Below are 21,463 nucleotides of genomic sequence, written 5' to 3' on the forward strand. Positions count from 1 at the left end.
AAAGCTCCTTCATTATTCAAGCACTGTCCAGTGGTATTAGCAGGTAAATTAAGCAGGAAAGCTGTTTAGAAAATTCACAGCCCTTTTCAGAAGATTTTTTTCAACTTGATCAGTGTTATACCTCTAATGGGCTTGAGATACACAGGTCCCTCCAATGGTAACGCCTCCTATTTACTACCGTAGAAACTACAGCAGGTACAAAGAGCACAATAATAATTAATGTATTAATTGTTAATAATTTAATAACTTAAGGAACCAGATGAACTTTAACAAAAGTAAGGGTAGAGTCATGCACCTGGGAAGGAATAACTGCAAGTATCAGTACAGCTTGGGGAATGATCTGCTGGAGAGGAGCTCTGCAGAGCAGAACTCAGAGGTCCTGGTGGACAACAGATTGGCCTTGAGACACAGTGTGACCTGGTGGCCAAGAAGGCCAATGGGATCCTGGGGTGCATTAAAAGGAGCATGGCCAGCAGGGCAAGGGAGGTGATCCTTCCCCTCTACTCTGCCCTGGTCAGGCCTCACACCTGGAGTACTGCATTCAGTTCTGGGCTCCTCAGTATAAAAAAAGGTAAGGATCTCCTGGAAAGAGTCCAGTGGAGGGTCACAAAGATGATAAAGGGCTTGGAGCACCTCTCTTATGAGGTAAGGCTGAGAGTCTGTTCAGCCTTGAGAAAAGACGACTCAGAGGTTAGCTAATTAAAGTTTATAAATATCTTGAGTGTACACAGCCAACCTCTTTTCAACAGTCTGTGGGGATAGGACAAGGGGAAACGGCCCTAAACTTGAGCATAGGAATTTCTGTACCAATATGTGAAGAGCCTTCTTCACAGTGAAGGTGACAAAGCACTGGAACAGGCTGCCCAGGAAGGTTGTGGATTCTCCTTCTCTGTAGACATTCAAGACCAGCCTGGATGCCTATGTGCAGCCTGCTGTAGGGGGGCTGCTTTGCATGGGGGTCAGACTCGATGATCTCTGGTGTGGTCCCTTCCAACCCCAGTGATTCTGTGATACCAAGCAAATTCTCAGCCACAGAGCACTACTTTTCAACATATCACAGTTAGCTACGCATTTTTGCCAGCCATGAACTAGAGCCTGCAGGCTGTGCTTGTAAGCCTGCACCAGAGGAGGTGACCCAATGTTGCTACTGCTGAATCATATCAGACACCAGCTCACTGTGCTGACGTCCACTTCTTGGTTTCCATCGATATTCAGCAAGCATCAGTGTGACCATGTGCAATCTTTTCCGCACAGAGAAATTCAGTGGCACACTTTGGCTTCATACACACTTCCATGTCAGCCACCATTCTGTCAGACCGCCTCTCTGCTGCCATCTGTCACATGGCAACAAAACGTAGCGGAATATTGGAGGGAAGGTTCAACCTCTACTGACATGCCACCGACATCTGTCTCTGACATTGCTGGCCAACATAATAAAATAGGAAGCATTACTTTCAGAGCAGCGCTCGTAAATATTGTGTTTATTATAGATGAAGTCTTGTACTCTTGTCCTGGTAGACTGTGCAGCATCCTTGTATACAGGGGTATTAGTCATTGGTTGTTTTTTAGTCATTTGTATCCTCTCACCTGAGGTGAAATTCTGACCTTTTTAAAGTTAACAGGAGAAGTGTTGAAGTGTTGGACTCAGAATTTCACCCAGGCTGTTTAGATACTTTTAGCTGAAGTATAGAAATAGTTACGGCTTGAGATCTCACAGGGTGTCTGGACAATGCTGCCAGTCATATAATACGACTTTTGGGTGGTCCATATAGAGACAGGAGTTGGACTCAATGATCCTTATGGATCCCTTCCCCTCAGGTTATTCTGTGATTCTAAGATAGACAGGAAAAGCCATGCAAAGTAAATAGAAATTAATAATAACATGAATAAAGAGCCTCATTTTATTTTTTTTAAATAAGGTTGTGATAACTTTAAAAGAGAAAATAACAAATATGAGAAACTTCAAAAATAAGTCAGTTTATTTCTACGCTCATATGTGAATTGTATTCAAGGATTAGTGCTCTTTAGTGCTCTAAACAGCCAGGAGAAGTTAGGCTCAGCTATGTAGTGATTTATACCTATCAGCAGGTCAGGTGTAGCAGGGTTTGCCGTGAGGCTGGCTAGGTGCTTTGTCTAAAAGGATTTGCCTCTTGTTCAAGGTGACAGTGTGCAAACCAAAGCATGCATAGGTGATATCTCAGAATTAATCAGGGAGGAATTTTTCCTTACTCTGTCCTGTTTTGAAAACTGAGGCACTAATATAACTTGCAGTATCAAAGAACAGGATGACCCAGAAGAACTAGCTCTTCTCTACAGGCTGCTTTTATCAGCAGTGTTCATCAGTTGGCTTGAATTGTCTCGAGTGATAAAAATTGAATAATCAGCATGTGATTTGCATCTGAGGTTATTCTTTCTGCAGCATGACTTCAAGTGTCATCCAGGAAGACCAGCTTTTGCTGAGTCTGAAAACACAGAGAATTAAAATAATGTCTGAAACTCGGGAGTTTGAAGCAAATCAACTTTTCTGCAGCTAAGAGATTTGCTTCTAGTTCTGGCTTCGAACATTTTTATTTATTTCTTTTTTAATTTGGGGAAATATAAAGAATTATACAAAAAGCTCAAGGAGTCTTGATCTCAGAACCAATTTATTTTTAACATGACAAAAAAGTTATCTGCTTCCTTTGGTGGTATGTGTGGTCATGATGACTCATTTTATAAATTCCAGCTGCCACCAATGATTATATACCACTATACTTCACAGTGTAAGTTGAATTTAAGAATAGCTTGGTGCATTTAATTTCTAAATAGTCTTGGACTGCAAGCCACACCTTTGATGCTTATTGTTGTTTTCACTGTAAGCTTTATATTACTGATTAATAATGCTAACGCATAATTATCTCCATAACACAGCATTACTGTTCTCTCCCACTGTGAAATTAGACAACTTCATTATTTCTAAGATATATATACACAATAGAATTCTCAGTGCATTTCTGGGAAAAAAAAAAAATTCCCACCTAACTGTTTTTCTTTCTCTCTCCTAGTCTGCTCCCAGTTTTCAAGAGGAGTCTTTGCTATTTTTGGATTCTATGATAAGAAGTCTGTAAACACCATAACATCGTTTTGTGGGACTCTTCACGTCTCCTTCATAACTCCGAGCTTCCCAACAGATGGAACACATCCATTTGTCATTCAGATGAGACCTGACCTCAAGGGAGCCCTTCTTAGTTTGATCGAATACTATCAGTGGACCAAGTTTGCATATTTATATGATAGCGACAGAGGTGAGATCCAGTTTTTATCTGCATGCCGTTTGCTAGTAGTCTCTTGTTGAAAAGCTGAATTTGCCTTAGGAAACGAAGAGAGAAATACAGCAAAAACGTTTAAATTTACAATGATTCCTTAGGACATAAAATAGTTTAAATGAGAATGAAATTATAGTGTCCATTAGCAGAATTTCAAACGTGTTCTGATAAGTTATGAGATTATTTGCTTGCTGTGAAACAGTTCCTATGAGTTTTTGTCTTTTTAAATAATCATCTAAGGATTAAAAAAATAAACTTAAAAATGCTAAGATATTTCTTCATGTAATGATGTTCATTATCTACACTCAGCTTTTGAGCTGCGTGCCAGCCATTTAAAATTAGAGTCAAACACAAACAGCAGTAAGCTCATTCTTTCACCAAATGGCTGTTTTTCATGCTGCAACTGATTGCTGGAGTTTACCCTTATGGATTGTGAGCTCCAGAAGATAGCTGTCCAGTTATTGGAGGCATGAAGATGCCACCCACTGGGAGTTGTGCTTCAGCTATATTTCAGTAGAGTTAAGGAATGTCTGCTAGCACAGATTTACTCCTCACAACATATGAAATCAGTAACTGTGCAGAAGACAAACAAGAGCCTTGGATGCAGTCCATGCTCCTTTGGAAGCCACCATTGACAATACTTGAGTTCTTCCCTGCTGTTTATTATTATTTTTTTTTATTGATGAACCCAAATCCACTGCTTGTAGGCAACTTTTTCATGGGTACAGCCTCCACAAGTGCAGTGCCCTTTTATGGGTATAATAATTGTGGCCTAACAATTTATGAACTGTGAAAACTTGCAAATGATGATGTATCAATTTTTGGAGAAATAGCATCATACAGCGTGTTTTGTTTTGACTGCCCTTTGTGGAATTCCCTTGTCATCATTCTGTTTTCAAGTTCTGCTCACCCAGTAGTCCATGACCAACTTCCTTCTATTCCCAGTTTCGTATCTGCCCTTTAAGGCGGCCATCTTGTGTCTTATCTGCATGGCCATCGATCAGAGTTAAATGCACATTAAATCATAAGGTGGACTTTTGTAAGGTTGTAAGTTGGTTAATTTAATATTAAACACACCAGTTTATTGGGTAATGGAGTAATGTTAAATTCTCTGCCTTCTGCTGCTCTTCTAAATGTTAATAGTTGCTCAGAAGCTGAAGGGACTACCTCAAAATAGTTCTCTGTCACTGTTTTAAGCCCTGAAGTAAGAAAAACTAAAGCTGACGTGTAGCCTTCAGCAGTAATGTCATGTGGGTTGATGAACCCCAAGCTTATTTCTCTTGCAGATCCTTTCCAAATGATCACATTAGAATCTGAAACAGTCACTGCCATTTTAGAAAGGACAGATGTGAAATACTCTGTCAATCAGCTAGGAGTGTGTGAAATCAGTGCTCCCACTGCCTGCTCTAAGCCTATCCTGCAGAGTCAAGCAGCGTGTAGGCAGCACTTCTGATGACATCAGACCTTGAACAGACAGGGTTCACACTTCCTCCAAATGCTTTTGTTGAAGTGTTAATGCGATGTATTATTTAAGGAGTTACATATAATGTTAGATACTTCCTCCTTCAGGAATGACGTGAAAAGGACTTACTGCTTGTGGAAGCTAATAGAAATTAGTTTAATGACTTATTCCAAAAGTATCATTTATTGCAACTTTTACAGCTCTTCTGTGGCTCGAGGCTGACTGAATGAAGTACAGAACAATTTCACATCTCATTCCTGTCTGTAAGAAGCGAAGCCATTCATTGTATGCATGTCCAAGCTATTGCTGGTTTAATGTGGCACTTGATGTCATATAAAGTGGCTCACACTTTATCCTCCTTGCTTTCTCTGTGATGCCAGTACTAAGCAGTGCAGTATGGAGAAAGCAATGGCATGAATGTAAGATTCTCTTTGTAACGGAGCTGCTAATTTAGTCAGCCTCTTTTCATTCCTCCCTTTCAGAACTCACAGAATTAACAGTCTATCTCATCTTAACTGTAAGTGGTCCAGGTACACAAAGTTCCCCAACAGAAACACTCATGCAGTCACAACCAGCAACTGGAGGTGTTAGAATTTTGTTCTCTGCAGATTTTTACTTCCTTTACCCTGCACAGATAATTCCTCAGAAGCATTGATGTAATTTATTTTTATTTTTTTTTCACTTTCCATTGTGTTGTTGCTATCTGAGTAAACTAAACTGTTTGAGGATGACAGATCTGTCACCACTAAAAAGCAACAAATCCGTTCACTGCAGAGGGTACTCCAAAAAAAAAAAAGGAGTCCCTAGGAGAAGTGGCAAATCAGAAGAAAAAAATATATAAACTCCTTATAGTGGATAGTAGTAACATTAGCAGCCCTCATTAAATTAATCTATGCCTGATATTCTGTTTGGTGCAAAGAGTACTTTTCCTTTCTCTTTTTCTCCTTACTTGTTATGCATTGAAATTTTCATTGCTAGCTTCATCCAAAGTATATTTTTTCAAGATGAACTATACTTGTACCTCTCAGAATAAGATTTCCCTTTTATAATACTTGCTCTTGATGTTAGGAAGTGTTATTCAGCAACTGAGTGAGTTGCACATGGCTACTTCTAGTATCACAGAGATGCATAATAATAAAGAAGTTGTCATTTCCTCTGGAAAATGCCTTGACATTTCCTCTTGAAGTTGGAACAAAAAGCTTCCACAATAATTTAGTCTTAATACTCATTTTAAGAAGTAAAATCAGAAAATGAAAAATCTGCAATAGCAGAAATTGTTTTATTGTCTTGAGTGATCTTCCAAAAGAATTAAACAGGAATGAAAGTAAAGAATTGCCATTAAGAACATCTTTTTTGAAGTACAGAATTTGAATAGTTTATAATATTTTAAGATACTCTTTATGTCTTTTACTTATGTTAATTATCTTTTTCTGGGAAATGGCCACTTTAGCGTGTTATAAATAGTTTGTGTGTGCCCTTGGACTGTAGCTGCCTATTATTCTAAAATACTCATTGCATGACACACAGAACTTCCTATCAGTCTTTTTTAAAGTCAGTATAGAAAGCCAGAACTATCTGACATATCATTGAAATTATGTTTTTGGAAGCCTGCCATTTTCTTCCTTTGCTGATGACCAGTCTTAAATATATTGCTGTACGTTATTACTGCTTTCACTCAGGAAGCTGAATTGCTAAAACTGACTAATGTGTTTACAAACATTGAGGCAAATTGATTCTTAATATTTTCTTTCTACAGTTATGTTCATAATCACTATCATTTCTCATGAGTTATCCTTGAAGCTTCCTTTCACGTGCCTTTTCATTTCTTTGCACACAAATGTATGTTTCTATCCTCTGTTATTTAATCTTTAAAAAGGAAAAATGTGTCAAGTCATCATCTTCACTGATTTTACAGTGTTTTGTAGGCAGTTGAAACTGTGCAGACATCGTAGCTTCCTGGCAGAAATATGCCAAAATGCTAAAATAGCAGCAAAAATCTACAGACCTCTCATAGGTGTTAATGCTGGGCCTACTAATCTGTATGGAAAAAAATGCGTATAATCAAATTTTCTTTCATTATCAGGGATTGATTGTGGTCTGCAGAAATAATAGCTCAGTTATCCGGGTTATGATTGTAGGCAACAGAAAATAATAACTTCTCATCACTCTAGAACATGAGAATTTTGCCACAAGCCTCAGTGAGATCAGGATTTAAATAGGTTACTGCTTAAGTATTGAGAGCAGGAACAGTTAAATAGAGTTTAGTAATAAAGAGCTGATCCTCTTTCTGTAATTGGATCATTTTTCTCCTGGAAGACCTCATTCTGAGCGTATAGGATTCCAGCAGTGAATCAGTGAATTGGCAAAATCCCCTTCTGAAAAAAAAAGTTGAAGCAAAACCAAAATATTGTCCTTACAAGGCTCTGTTCTGATCCCTTCCAGTTGTTTAAATAGAAATTTCACTCAAGAACATTGGACACACATCTTCATTTCTGATTTCTAACTACGTGTGACAGTTCAAACGAGTAATTGTGTGATCTTAAATAAGTAATCTCATAAATCATCTTCCAGAAGCTTGTTATTCGTGAGGCTTTGTCAGTTATACCTTCTGCTTTCTCCTGCACATCACTAGGGTTATCAACACTGCAAGCTGTGCTGGATTCTGCAGCTGAAAAGAAGTGGCAAGTGACTGCTATCAACGTAGGAAATATTAACAATGACAGAAAAGATGAAACGTACCGTTCACTATTTCAAGATCTAGAAGTGAAAAAGGAAAGGAGAGTGATTTTGGACTGTGAGCGCGATAAAGTCAACGACATTGTTGATCAGGTTTGCTATTCCCTATTTTTCAGTTATGGCAATTATTTATATTCTATAAAAAGCATAATGAGTTCATTTCTGTTGATCTTGTTTTTGTCGTCATTGTACATCTTTTGGAAGTGACAGATTTCTGTCCACATACACATTGGACAGAAAGAGAACGTGCAAATCCTATGATTGCTCCCTCTGTTCAAAGGCAGGATAATTCTCTCTGGATCATCCGGTATGGCTTTCTATCCTGATTATTTTTTTAAATCTCGTTAAGGCTACTTTGCAATCTGTCTAGGTATTATACTACATTACATGAACTTCCTACACTATTGTCAATGGTGCGTTAGAAATAGATAAGTCTATGGGTTATTTCGCTGTGTACCTAGGAAGTGATTTCTTAATTTTTTTTTCTTTATTCCAAAAAATCTTATACATCTTGGAGGACTGTATCAACAGCTTCTCTTTTTCATTCAGTTTTCCTCATAGTTCCTTGTTTTAGTTTCTCTCTTCTTTTGTCACTGTCTTATGATGTGATAACCAAATTGGACGCTGTCTTCCATAAGGCTTCTTGAACTTTCAGCAGAGCAGAAAGATGTCATCTCCCCATCCCCCTGTATGTTGCTTATCAAAATTACTATTTTTTTTTTTAATTTTATAGCAGCAACACAGTGCTCTGCTTCAAATTCTTGTATTGCCTCCAAATCCACCTCTTCAGTCCTAGTGTCTAGGTGGGTCCAGATGGATCTTTTCAATGTTGTTTTTTCATCTTGTCTACTGCTTTCATGCATACAGAGCACGATGGAAGACTCTAAGAACAATTCTGTACTGATTTAAGCTTGACCATATGAGACAGTGTACCATCCTTAGGAATATATTACCTAGGTTTAGTTGCATTTGGTTGGGTTTAGTCTGAAGCTTTTTTGGAGGGTTTGTTATTTTAGTGTTCACTGTGAAGATGATTATAGCTTGGAGAGGCTCAGGCACTGAGCACTGTGTTTGAGCATGCAAACTGAGTGCGTTCTATTCGTGCGTTTTTATTTTACCCAGAAACCGTTTCTGTAATTTTCAGGATTAATTTTAATTTGGTCCTGTCCTTCGGTGCATTCGCAGCTTCTCTCTTTCACCATCTGCAATGTTTTATAATCATACTTTTTGATTCGTCGTATTGATTGGGAAAATAAATTTCATGTCATTAATATGTATACTGAACAGAGCAATGCTTGAGAGAAATGCTGCTTACTGCTTATCAGACAGTTGTTTGCTTACCTTACACTGACTTTTGTCCACGTTTCTTTAAGAGCTTATAATGATGTCATGCAAAATGAAAACCTTATTAGACTCGACGTGCTGCGCCCGCTGTTTCCTCAGCCTTCCTAACAGATAATATCATATTTAGAGAAAGGAAAGAAATTGCTTTGACATATTTTGATTTTGACAAGAGTATACTGATATACTGTTTATCACCTTGATATCCTTTAGTTAATATCATTTTAGTTACCATGCATTTTTACTAGCTTTGTCTTTGTTTGTAATATACCTGTTATACCTGTTATTTTCTTTTGGCTTCTTATTTTGAGCGCATCTCTAGGATATTTTTCATACCCTCGTTGCACACTGACAGGTCGTACCTTTGCTGAGATTTAGATTTTCTCACTTTATCCCCACAGATTTGTGTCACTTCAGAAAGTATTTGGACAGATAAACTCTTGTTTCTGCTCGTCTGATTTTCTAAGTCACTGAAGAGTGTTAAAAGTTGTGGATCAGCCACATAGATCATTGTAATTCCAATCATTTATTCGCATCAAAATAGTTTTCTGCTTTGTTGTTAGAACACAGTCTCTGCTAAGTGTCAGCTGTCTCATGGGTTTAGCCTTGAGATTCTCTTTGAAAGATACCCTACCAGATTCTGGTGTTTGATCTGTTTTCTGGAGTCTATTATCCCTACTTTTTTGCTCCTATGACTCCCTTACCTTAAGGTAAACCCACTTTGTTTTTCTCAAATAGTCTGAAATAAATGCTAAAATGGCTATTTTTCTGTTAATTTTCTCTCCCACCTAAAATGAATAATCATCCTAAGAAAGTATTTCTGGGAGTATCTGTAAGTTTCTTTGGCCTGTCAGTTTCCTTGGCTGTGTCATTCTGCTTTTCTTTTCTAACTGCCAGTTAGATACATTGAGTTCTACTTTACTAGCAGATTTATTTGTTGAAAAACCCTTCTAATTCTAGGCAAAAAACCCCAAACCAACAACCCAAAACAACCAAAACCTACGCTTCGGCAAAAGTCTTTTCTTGAGCATGCCTTCAGCCTTTGTATCAGAATCCCTTTTCTTTTTCCTTATTATTTTTACTGAGAAGCACACAGTTGGTTTTCTGTTGACCAGTTTTTTTCCTGAATATTGGAGTATTGGATGCGTTCTCGATACATTGAGCTGCAAATTCTTTGCCTTCTTTCTTGCTTTCCATTCTTGAACAAACCTTCAGTATTTTTGTTTATCTCACTGTCTTTATAAGCTGTGTCCCAGTAATGCTTTGTGGTCCTCGGATCACTGTACAGGCACACACTGTGTGTTTGTTTTTTTTTTTTCCTCCTGTGCAACAACTTCTTTTCCAGATTCCAACTGTTTATATAAGTTGAAGCTGAAAAATACTTTGAGTTCACCCCTGTTGTTCTCATTGTTCAAAAGATGGAAGAAATCTCGAGACCTCTTTTCTCCCATTTCCTTTCTCTGGAGAAGTGTTCAAAGTGCAAACTTCCCCATGAAGATGTAGTCTTAATTAGGATTATATGGGAGAAAAATCCATGCTTGCCAGTGGAGACAGCTGAGAGACCACCAGCTACCTTTGAGAGAGATTATAAGGAAGCTTTAGGACAACAAACAACAACTTGAGCTTCTAAAATTTCCTCATAATGTAGATTCCTTCATTCATGTCATAATGCTTTTCGTTTTAAGTTTTTGGTTCAAGGAATGTTACAATACTGCTACAAATGGAGCAGAACCTAAGCAAGAATGTCTGAGTCACAGTGCTTCTTCTGGTTCAGTCTGCTCTGTGATACCCATTCAGGGTTGAACCTTTAATATGAAGTACAGTAGTTAGCATTCAAGTCCTCTTACAGATTTTGGAGCTTGATCTTCAATATAACAAATTTCTACCAGCAGGGAGTATTTTCATGAGGTAAAATAAAAGTAAAACGCTCACCAAACTCACTATTGCATATGATAAAGTTCATAACTAACTTTTACATTGTATTATGTTTAGTGATCAAGTCTTTGTCTATCAGCTGAACGTTCTCTATCATGGGTACTGTTTTTTCTTACAGGTTATCACAATTGGTAAACATGTTAAAGGATACCATTATATTATTGCAAATCTGGTAAGCAGTTTTAATATTAAAAATACCTGCACTACACATTTTACTGTTCATGGAGGCGCATAGACTAGTACTGTGTTTTCAATGAATGCTTAGAAAATAAAGAAAAGCTAAATATATTTGTTCTTGCTAAACATATGTGCGTGTTCAGTTAGTGTTTGTTTTGTTTGCTGAGTCTTTGCAGAGCTTAAATGCTTCCTGTTAAATTCCTGTCAATGGGATTGAATATGCTCAGCAACTCCAGTAGAGTTTGTCCATTTTTCTCAGCTTCTCCAGTAGTTTGTCCATTTTTCTGCACACTGTAGGAAAGTCAGTGTAGGTAGGAAAATCAGAAAAACAGCTTTCCAGATTATAGTCTGATGCATTCACCCAGATAACTCATGTTTCTTCTCTCACTGCTGAAGTTTTTAAAAATCACAGCTCTCAGCTTTGATTCTGCTGGAATCTCACCTTCACACATCCTCATTTCTCAGGTTGGCGAGGCAATCAGTTTGATAGAATATCTCCTTGAACAATCAGGTAGTACAGCTAATACTGTTCCTAAGGGGGAAGAGAAGGTTCAGGAAAATCTCAAAATTGTCAAGGTTATTTTTTGAAATTCTTAAAAGATGAATGGCCATTTTACTGACGTTAAAGTCAACAGTACTCTTTACTTCTGCTAGAGAATCTAATACATTTTTTTTTGCAATGGATAAAGCAAAGTCTGCGGGCTTGAATGTCAGCTACTCTGCTCCACAAAAGAGCTTTGAGGGTTGTATGGTGAGAGTGCTTTTATATAATTTATTTATTCTCTTTATTCCTGGAGCTTGATACGATTTGACTAACAAAAATTTCAGCAAAGCCCCTAAATTGCTCTGATTTACACCCTGTTTTTCATAGTAATTTTAGAGAGAGTTGAGAACACAGAATGACTGTAGTGTGCCTAATTACACTTCATACATAGCCCATACCTTCCCCTAGCCTTTAATCAAAACACCTCTCCCCTCCAGACAAGAGTATCCTGAAAAGTTATCCATGTTGCTATACAGCAGTAAGGAAGGCTTTGAGAGTTCACGGTCTCTTTAAAAGCATAACGATGTGGATCCATATTTATATTTGTTAACTAATTTTTTAGAACAAAGAAGTTAAGCTATTGCATGTTCACAAGAAAAGTAAAAAGTCATACAGAATTTGAAAATTCCCTGGTTTTGTGCTGTGTATGTTGTATAAATATTTTTAGTCTCAAAGGAAATAAGCGTTTTGGAAAGTTGCCTGGTATATTTCATTACGTTGACTGCTTGCTATTTTAGCCATTGCTTGGCTTACTACAGTAAGATTTTCAAGCCTATAAGATTTTAAGCATATTGAATCATTATATCTTTTAGCTATTTATTACCATATTCGCTTACTGTGCATTTGTGAAGGTAAATTTCATATATGTACCAAATATATATATATGAGATGATGATTTCAAGAAGTGTTCTATCAGAAAGAAAACTTACGTAGTCCTTGATTATATTGTCTTTATACTGATGGAACGAATTAGACATCCCTCATTTAATTTGCATAAGTGAACTGTTTTAGTGTAACCCACTTTCGTTTTATATATTTAAAAAAAACAACCAGCCAGGCTAAAATTTGCTCTCCTATCTGTTACTGACTTTCTAATCTGAGTAGTCCTATTGAAATTAGCAGTCGCTTTTGTTCTAAGAAAGTTATCATGGCAAAGGTAGCACTTCTTCTATGGAAGTATAAGACTACTGAGCAACAAGAGGCATTGTTGGCTGGCAGCCCAGGATTTTAACTTGGATCCTGTTTGAAGAAAACGTTTGGCATACACATTTGCAACAGACGTCATATGGTAATGCTTTTATATGTACAAGGCAACTGAGAGATCTGCCAGAACTACTGGAATAACAGGCATAATGTTTTCTGTGCCCAGGGATTTACTGATGGAGATTTATCCAAAATTCAGTTTGGAGGAGCTAATGTCTCAGGATTTCAGATAGTTGACTACGATGATCCTTTGGTGTCAAAATTTATACAACGTTGGTCAACACTAGAGGAAAAAGAATATCCTGGTGCACACACTAGTACAATAAAGGTACGTCTTGCATTTGTTTTAACTGTGACAGGATGTACAGGAGGCAAGGGGATTGGATGAGAAAGACAAGAGAGAAAAGCTAACAAAATCAGCTGTGCCAATGCTAATGTTTTCTCTGGGGTTCTTTTAGCATTCTCTATAATAGTGCTGGTTCAGCAGAGATACTGCACTGACAAAGAATGTTAAAGGCAGCATTAGTTTTTCTTGTATAGCTGTAAATCTTTGCCTGACAACTTGTTGGGAATATTTAGATGTGATGTATTAAGTAGCTGCTGACTTCTTTTTGATTTGTCTCTTTCTCCTAGTTTTAAAATGTTTTAGAGGGGTGCATATGTAGTCTAACGCTTCCTGTCCTACCAAAGAAATGGTAAGCCGGTTGCCTTGGGACAGATGACTAAATCCTACAAAAACTTACAAAATTAAACAGTGTGCCTGAGGTACAGAACTGTGGTCTAGTTCCAGGTCTGAGTGACGCAAGATGTGATGTTGTGCAAAAATGTAAATTTCCTTACCTCACCTGTCCCTCTGCATAAAACTGGGATAATCTTCTTGTCTTATGTACCATTTACAGAGGTCAGTTATTGCTTTCAAAATTTAATACAATCATAAATTTTATTAAAAATGATTTAAGTGTATTTAAGTAATTCTCAAGTGTATTACCGCAAAAGAAATAAATGGCAAATGTTCTAGGCTTAAGTTTTTATAGGTTGAGTATGAAGTATTTTCTTGACTGGTAATAAGGTAAATAAGAATCTTCTGCAAGAAATGGAACATGCTGCAAATTCCTGAAACAGAAATCCATGAAAGTGCCCAACCTTAACGTTTATTATATAGGTAGGTAGGTAGGTAGATAGATAGATAGATTGTGGGTTCTTTTTTTTTCTTTTAATACCATATTTTGGAAGACTTAATTGAAGCTATAATTTTTCTGTGGTTATTTTTGTATTTAATTATTTTTGAGAGAACAAGTAAATTTTTCATGTACTGTTTGACAGAAGAAGCTAGAGCCTGTGTCATGCCTTTAGATGAAAATGGCCTCAAGAAATGGCCTCAAGTTGCACCAGGGTAAGTTTAGGTTGGATATCAGGAAAAACTTCTTTACAGAAAGGGTTGTTGAGCACTGGAATGGGCTGCCCAGGGAGGTGGTTGAGTCACCATTCCTTGGATGTGTTTAAAAACCATTTTGATGTGGTTCTAAGGGACACGATTTAGCAGAGGGTTGTTAGTTAGGGTAGGATGGTTAGGTTGTGGTTGGAGTCAATGATCTTGAAGGTCTTTTCCAACCTGAGCAATTCGATGACTCTGTGATTCTAGATGCATTCTTTTTACATTTGTGTAATATGTATTTCTCTCATTCAGGCAAAAGACAAGGGATGAACTGACTGCGGACAATTAGTAAAATTCTTTTTGTGTGTCTGGTTTTCAAAGGATGAAATCAACCTACCTTTGCTAATGTTGCAGAATCTTAGTCTGGAAGTAATCACAGTGAAAGGCATAAGTCAAAAAAAAATAGTTGCAGTGGTTTGTGACAACATAAATTAGCCACTTTATCACAGTTACTACCTTTACATCTTCCTTTTTGGTTCCTTTTGATTATATTAGAAATTGAAAGTGATAAAAGAGAATATTTGGAATATCATCTGGTTTTGGAGTTTGCTTTTTTATGGGTAGGAAACATAAATGAAAAAATTATTTTCATAAACTTCATGTTTCAGAGCACATTTTAAATTAAATTAAAATGCCCAGTCTGATTTTTATCTTTGTTTGCATAGTATCTCCACAAGGAATATATGGGATTGCACTGCTATTTGGATAAAAGTTATATTAAATTATCTGATAATTTATAAGTGCTAGGAGTATTGGGGAGGAGAAGGGAATAGATGTATGCTGCAATGCTTGGAGAGATTGATTGTATCAACTGCTGTGTTTCTTAGCATAGGTTTCTATCTTTTGCCCTTGTACACGTTACTTGTCAGGTTCTCTTCAATTATGTGTAAGGCACAGAGATGTCATATTTCATTGCCATCCTAAGGGACCTAGAGGCAGAGGAGAATGATGGCCACGGCAAAAAACAGGGCAAGAAAGGACTTTGAGCAGTCATCCAGTCCATCCTCTTTGCCTGAAGGCAGAAGCAAATACACCTGTGTAATTCCTGATGGATAGTGATTTCACAGCTTTCCCAGGTGTTCAATTTAAGAGCATATGCAGTTTTGGTTTTTGCTTTTTTTGTCTAACCTAAGCTAGGCTTTGTCTTCAGGTCCCTTACTGCTGTCTGCTTCTTACATATGAGCACGTTCTCCTTTCTAGCTGTCCTTCTATATTTGAAGATGGCTGCTGTATTTGTCCTTCCTGCTGAACTAAATAATCCCTCTTCCTTTGAATTTTCTACCATCAGATTCTTTTGCTCATCTTGCTCTAGAATCTTTTTTAGTTGGGACTCATCTTTTTTGAAATTCCAGACTGAGTTCTGCACCTCAGCCGAGTGCTGTGCTGTACATGGCTTTGTGTGGCTCAGAGCCATTCTTTTCAGTGCTTCTTTTTGTGATGCTCTTTTGAGATGCTCGGCGCACTTAAACTACATTTGTCATGAGAATGCACGCTAACATCAAGAGCTTGTTCTGCATTGCCTTTCTGTACTGCTGCCAGTTTAGACAGTCTCATCCTAAGGGACAGTCTGTGCATTTGATCATTCCTATAAAATACGGGATTTTACATCTATTCCTGTGGAACTGTGTTCCTTGCCTCTCCTCGAACAAGCCATTCCTTTTTATTAGTGTTCTAGTCACGTGAGTTATCCTGTGCTTCTTGGTATACTGTATAAATGTCCAAGTTGTTGAGGTAAATTAACACTCTTTTTGGTCCGTTCCATGATCTCAGTGAATAACCTTTCTCTCTTCTGATTTTAAGGCAATAATCCAAACTGCCACTGTTCATTTAACGAGCTTATGCTACCAGTTCCAATGGATTCTAGAGTTCTAAAGCCATGACAGCAAAATCTGTGTGAAACAGCTTGGTTTATAGGATTTTTGTGTTATTGATATATAATTCAAAGAAGCTTGAATGCCTCTGGCTGGTAACTACAGAATCATGGAATGGTTTGAAGTAGAAGGAACCTTAAAGATTATCCAGTTCCAAATTCCCAGTGTCAGGGGTTAATGTTAACCTTGATATTGCAAATGTTTCGTTGCAGGCAATAGCATTGCAATTTTCTTTTGTTTTCCTATGTTCATTTTGCGTTATGAAGTGTGACCCAGTGGAATATAGCCCAAGTACAATCTCGAGAATGGAGAAAAGCACCTGTATTAAAAAAAAAAAGAAAAAGGTGGATTACAAAGAAATAAACTTTTCCAGAAGAGTAGATTGTAGAAGTCTAATACCACAGATGCTGAAAAGAGGACCTGGATCAAATTACTTTAAAAATATACCTTTATAGTTTATAAAATATTAATTGAAATATTATTCCACTTCTAATGCATAGATGGCAAAAGACTTGTTACTGTACTATGCCTGTATTGATAAATGCACAAAATAAAAAGATTCAGATAGATACTCGAACCTAAGATTTTGCTGCCTTTTTACAAGAGGACTTTTCATCTTTCTAAAGGAAAGCTGATACTCTCAGGGTACCTCAAATTAAATTTAGAATAAATCTGTTTTAACTGAAGGTGTTGTCAGTCTCATGCAGTTCTTTAAAGAGCCAATAATGTGCAAATGTTGGAACATTTGCACTGAGCAGCCATGTAGCAAGACAAAAATTGAAGTCTTATTTTGATGCATGTTTTTTGTGTGTTTAAATACAGACAGGATTTTCAGAGCTTTAATGTCAGGGTATGCCTAAGATGATGTATCCATACGCATCCAAATGCCTCAAATTCCTATTAACACTTACAGTGGGGGCAGCCTTTGGTATAATTTCAGGTGGAGTTCATATCTTTGGAAGATTAGTGAGACGTGCGGAGTACAAAGTCATTCTACCTAGTCATGAGCTTTCATAAGCCAACTTAAAGCTTGGTAAATGCAAGAAGTATTTACTCTCTACTGGCATAAACATAATGGAGGCAGCAGACAGAAAAGAATTTGTGGCTGCCCAGTTGAAAAACTAAAGTAGCTCAGACTCATAGAGAACACCACTGTATTGGAAGATGGCAACAATCCATTAGCCACTGAAGTTATTTTCACTGCCTTAAACTGCATCATGCAGGTACATCATGTTTCAGATGTTCAGAATGTGTTAGATTGCATTTTCAGGTACGTCATCCTTTTCCCACATGCAATCAATGTGTAGCTAAGAGCAAAATCATAAGTTATTCTTTCTTTTGATTTTTTTTGATTTTAGTAGTTTCACATTTTCAATTTTTTTTCTTTAAACAGCAATCTTGTATTCTAGAATTATTATGAGATCTATTTTTATCAGAGCTAACGTGATTATAGAATCTGAAATGCCTGTTTATAGTACAAAACAGTGTGCTGTTCATGGCAGAACTGCAAAAATAGGAAACTGCTGATCTGAAACTGATAAGTCAGGAAGAATGAGCAGGGAGTAATGCATGGCTTTTGGTCTAACTCTTCAGGTGCTGGTATACCTCAAGAAAGGAATGCACAGAACATGCAGACAAATATAAAAGCTTGCAGAAATAAGTGGCATTTAGATGACTCACTGTTAGTAACAAAGAAGAGGACAGCAAAAACGTTTTTTCAGACTGCAAACTCAGGAAGCAATCTAGATACTACTCAGCACAAGTGTACAATTTGTGAATTAAACAGTGCCTTCATTTTAGAGAATGCTCATTATGATTGCAGCATGTTGGAATGATTTTATAACACCAGGCATTTAGTAAAAGCTGTAAGTTCTTCTGTTGCATCAGATACATTTTTAATAGAGAAATGTGATTGACAATGCCAGAATTCAAGCAATTCAAAGTGGATTTTAATAATTTATAATGATTAAAATGAATACATTTCAATAATATTGCGTAGCTTAATCAGGAACTGAACTGTTTGTTTTTTGGCTGTGTAAAACTGTAGTCTTGCATTTGTGAGGTTTTTCTGCCTATATTTTTCTATCTTTGTGTTCTGGTTTCCTGATTGCTGGACATAAAAATAGAATCTAGCAGTTCTAGTTACCTGATTTTACCTGAGTTTTGAATACCTATATTCAATCTTGTCTACTTATAAAAAATATATCTGAAGAACGAGGGCGCAAGAAGTTTCATTGCGAAATTATATGCTTCTTTTTAATAACTTAAGACTCCTTTGTATAAGTAATCTGTTTTTTAAAAAGAACTCGAAGGATGAAAGCTGTGGGTTGTTTGAGGTATCACCTGCAGGTTTGTCTCAGACCCTGAGAAAGAACTATTGACCCAGATCCTTCAGTCCTACCGGCGTAAGTGGCTGAACTGTGCCAAAGGAAAAGTGCTTGCAAGTCTTCTGAGGACTGGAGCTCACTGTTATGTGCTTGGGTAGCTGTGTGTATCGTCAGCTAGAATCTAGGGTGGAAGAGTAGCAAACATGAACTGTTTATTATTCTGTGGAATTTGCTACTTCTTGGTTAAATCAATGACCTGGTAAGATTGGCATATTTAATTTGCTTCGAAGTAATTCAAAGGAAAAGGGTTACAAGAGACATTCTTTTTCCTAGAGAAAGTAACAAGTACTTGGGGTATTTGTTGGCTGAGGTAGGTGAGACTTGATCATGTAGGTAGGCAGGTTTTGCACTTTTTTTTTTTTTGAAGACTTATTAGTATTCAAATGAGAGGCTCTGGACATTTTTAGAACAGTGCAGTGTGCTGATTTATTTATTTATGGTAAGTGAACTTGTGCAGGGTAAATTGTAGTATCATGTCCCCATGCCTTGTGTAGCCCTCCATTTATGATGATTCAGAGTGCATTAAAACCAAGCTCGAAGATTTAGTTTGTCTTTATATAGTAGGCTAGTCTAAAATTTAAATCCAATTAATCCAAGGAATTTGAAATTTCAATTTAGGTTCATTTCTACAGCAGTATTGTTAAATTTCTAAGATAATTACTAGCATGTATTCCCTTTGATCTGTGTAGGACTTTTGACTGGCTATAATAGCTGAAGAGCCTGCTGGAAGTTTTGGATTCTTACTATTCACATGGTATTATAAAATGGCTGATACCAAATTTCTAATCTCTAGTGATAATTATTCAAATAATTAATTACACCAACCGTGAGTTTCTTCTTCTGGAAAGTGATATAGGATACATTTTTATAATCATCTCAGTAAGTTTCTTGGATGAAAGCTCAGTTCACCAAGGGTATTTGTTGTAGATGATAATGCTTGAATGGGCGTTTTTATCAATAAAAGAACAGTGGTTGAAAACTATATTTCAGTAAATATTTTAGTAAATAGCAATTTACATTTAAAAATGTCTATCTTCTTTTAGTCACATGTACTTAATGATTTATCACTGCCTTTATTATTAATTTTTGAAGTGGAAGTGGCTTGTGCCAGAACATATGAACTGAAAGAGGTTCCAGGGTGTTTCTAGGGCAAAGCAGTTAAGAAAAAGGACAACACAGGTTGGTAGGCTGCTCTCACATTGAGAGTGGCAAAGAAAAGTCATTGCTGTAAATGGAAAGTGGACAAAAAGGTTTTACACTAGTGTTTGTTCTTAGCTTTTAAAAGGATTCTTCTGTAGAAGAATCTAAGGTGATTGTGTTCTGTTGCATCCGGACTTCCTCTTACAAAATATCTTTAAATACCCACAGACCTAAATAGCACTTTAGTTAAAGATGCTTCTGAACAGTCAGATTCATTTTTAGGAAGACAGCATAGCTTCTTATTTGAAGCCTTTTAGATATGTATATTAGTTTAGTTTGCAGCAGCCAGTTTGAATGTTCCGATTTATCGTACTTGCACTTCAACATTCATAATAGGTCTTTCAATCCATTTCAAATCTGATTTTTCGTATGGGCAGATAGTAAATAGGACACTGGAATGGTTTTGAGCTAAAAGAGAAGGGGATTCAGATTAGATATTGTAATTTTTTTTTTCAGAGGATGGTGAGACACTGAAATAGTTTGCCCAGAGAAGCTGTGGACATCCCATCCCTGGAGATGTTCAAGGCAAGGCTGGATGCTTGCCCATGGCAGGGGGTTGGGACTGAGTGGCCTTTAAGGTCCTTCCCTACCAAAACCAGTCTGAGATTCTATGATTGTACTTGAAGGAAAAAAAAGAGTTTTATGGAATCATGTGTTTATGAGTAAAAAGGCTTACGTTCTTCGTTGTTTAAAGGTAATTATTATTATCAGTTGCATTGTTCTTTTGCAGCTGTGTTCTTTTTAAGGTTGGAAGTAAAATTACACAAAGGGATGAGATTTTACAGTTACTTTGTCAGGATGGATAGTTTCCACAAACAGTGGGATGAATTAGAAGTAATGGTTTTCATAAATAAATTCTTCAGGTTCAAACTCAAGTAATTGTTTTTATTATTTCTGTCAAGCACCATGGACTCATAAGCAAGTAATTGGTGTTAATTTTTATTTTTTTTTCCTGCGAGATCCATGTGCTTATTAGAGGAAGAAAATGTCTGTGACAACTTAATGTGCTCAAATTAGCCTCTGCACTCTACAGAAATGTTGCAAACAAGGTGATAAATTGTTTAGCGAATCACTGGAAAAAGATAGCTGGTACAGAGCGGTAAGGCAGCCATTTGTATCCCCACAAGATACAGAGACACACTTTTGAGTCTTTATTGTATATGCTGCTTTGATTTATATTATGCTTATACTTGAGTATGCTGAAATTGTTTAAATATAAGGAAAAATACTGAACATCTGCTTTTCTCCACTTACACTTGCAACAAGGAGTGCTTCCTTTATTACCTCTTTGAATCTTACCTCCAGCTGAGGAAAGTACTCATATCTGCTTTCTGATCGTATTTTTCTCTACCTCTATTGGTGATGTAGGGTGAAGAGCCCTCTTCTATACCCATTTAATTTGAATTCAGCCTCCCTGAACTCAGCTGTATAAGCCATTCTAGCTGAGGTCTCCCGGGTGTGTTGTGCAGTAGTCTTTGACTCAGTCTCTGCCACAGCTATCCTGTTACTTGTTTCTTTCTCACTGTTCTGTTGCTTTTGGACTGAACTGCTTGTTTGAAGTCCCCGTGGGTGGTTTTTGTTTGTTTTACTGTGTCTACAGTGTAGACATCTGTATCTGAGCTGTGTACCCTGGGCTCCTCTGATAGCCTCAGAAGTGACTGCAAAAGGAATTAATGGAATCTGTAGGCAAGAGCCACGATGCAGTCCGTGTTTCATAGAAGAAGACAGCAAGTCCTTGGGTACTTCAGAGTATTCAAGTTTATATTATCACCTTATTATCATAGCTCCAAAATTATGATAATGTAGAGCATCTTCTTGCTTATTCTTTGCAAAGCTTTAATAAATACAGGCAATTTTGCAGGAATTG

The 21,463-nt window shown here is 37.0% G+C and overlaps 1 protein-coding gene across 1 annotated transcript in view; it reads left to right on the top strand.

Moving 5' to 3' along the window:
* GRIA2 (glutamate ionotropic receptor AMPA type subunit 2) overlaps positions 1-21,463 on the top strand; it is a 76,273-nt gene that overhangs the window by 27,557 nt on the left and 27,253 nt on the right. Inside the window, exons 2-5 of the mRNA XM_019615095.1 lie at positions 3,045-3,284; positions 7,400-7,596; positions 10,898-10,951; positions 12,870-13,031. Coding sequence (XP_019470640.1) covers positions 3,045-3,284; positions 7,400-7,596; positions 10,898-10,951; positions 12,870-13,031 — 653 coding nt within the window. The remainder of the gene's footprint in view (positions 1-3,044; positions 3,285-7,399; positions 7,597-10,897; positions 10,952-12,869; positions 13,032-21,463) is intronic.

The sequence above is a fragment of the Meleagris gallopavo genome, chromosome 4 (genome assembly GCF_000146605.3).
Source record: "Meleagris gallopavo isolate NT-WF06-2002-E0010 breed Aviagen turkey brand Nicholas breeding stock chromosome 4, Turkey_5.1, whole genome shotgun sequence".
NCBI classification, from domain to species: Eukaryota; Metazoa; Chordata; class Aves; order Galliformes; family Phasianidae; genus Meleagris; species Meleagris gallopavo.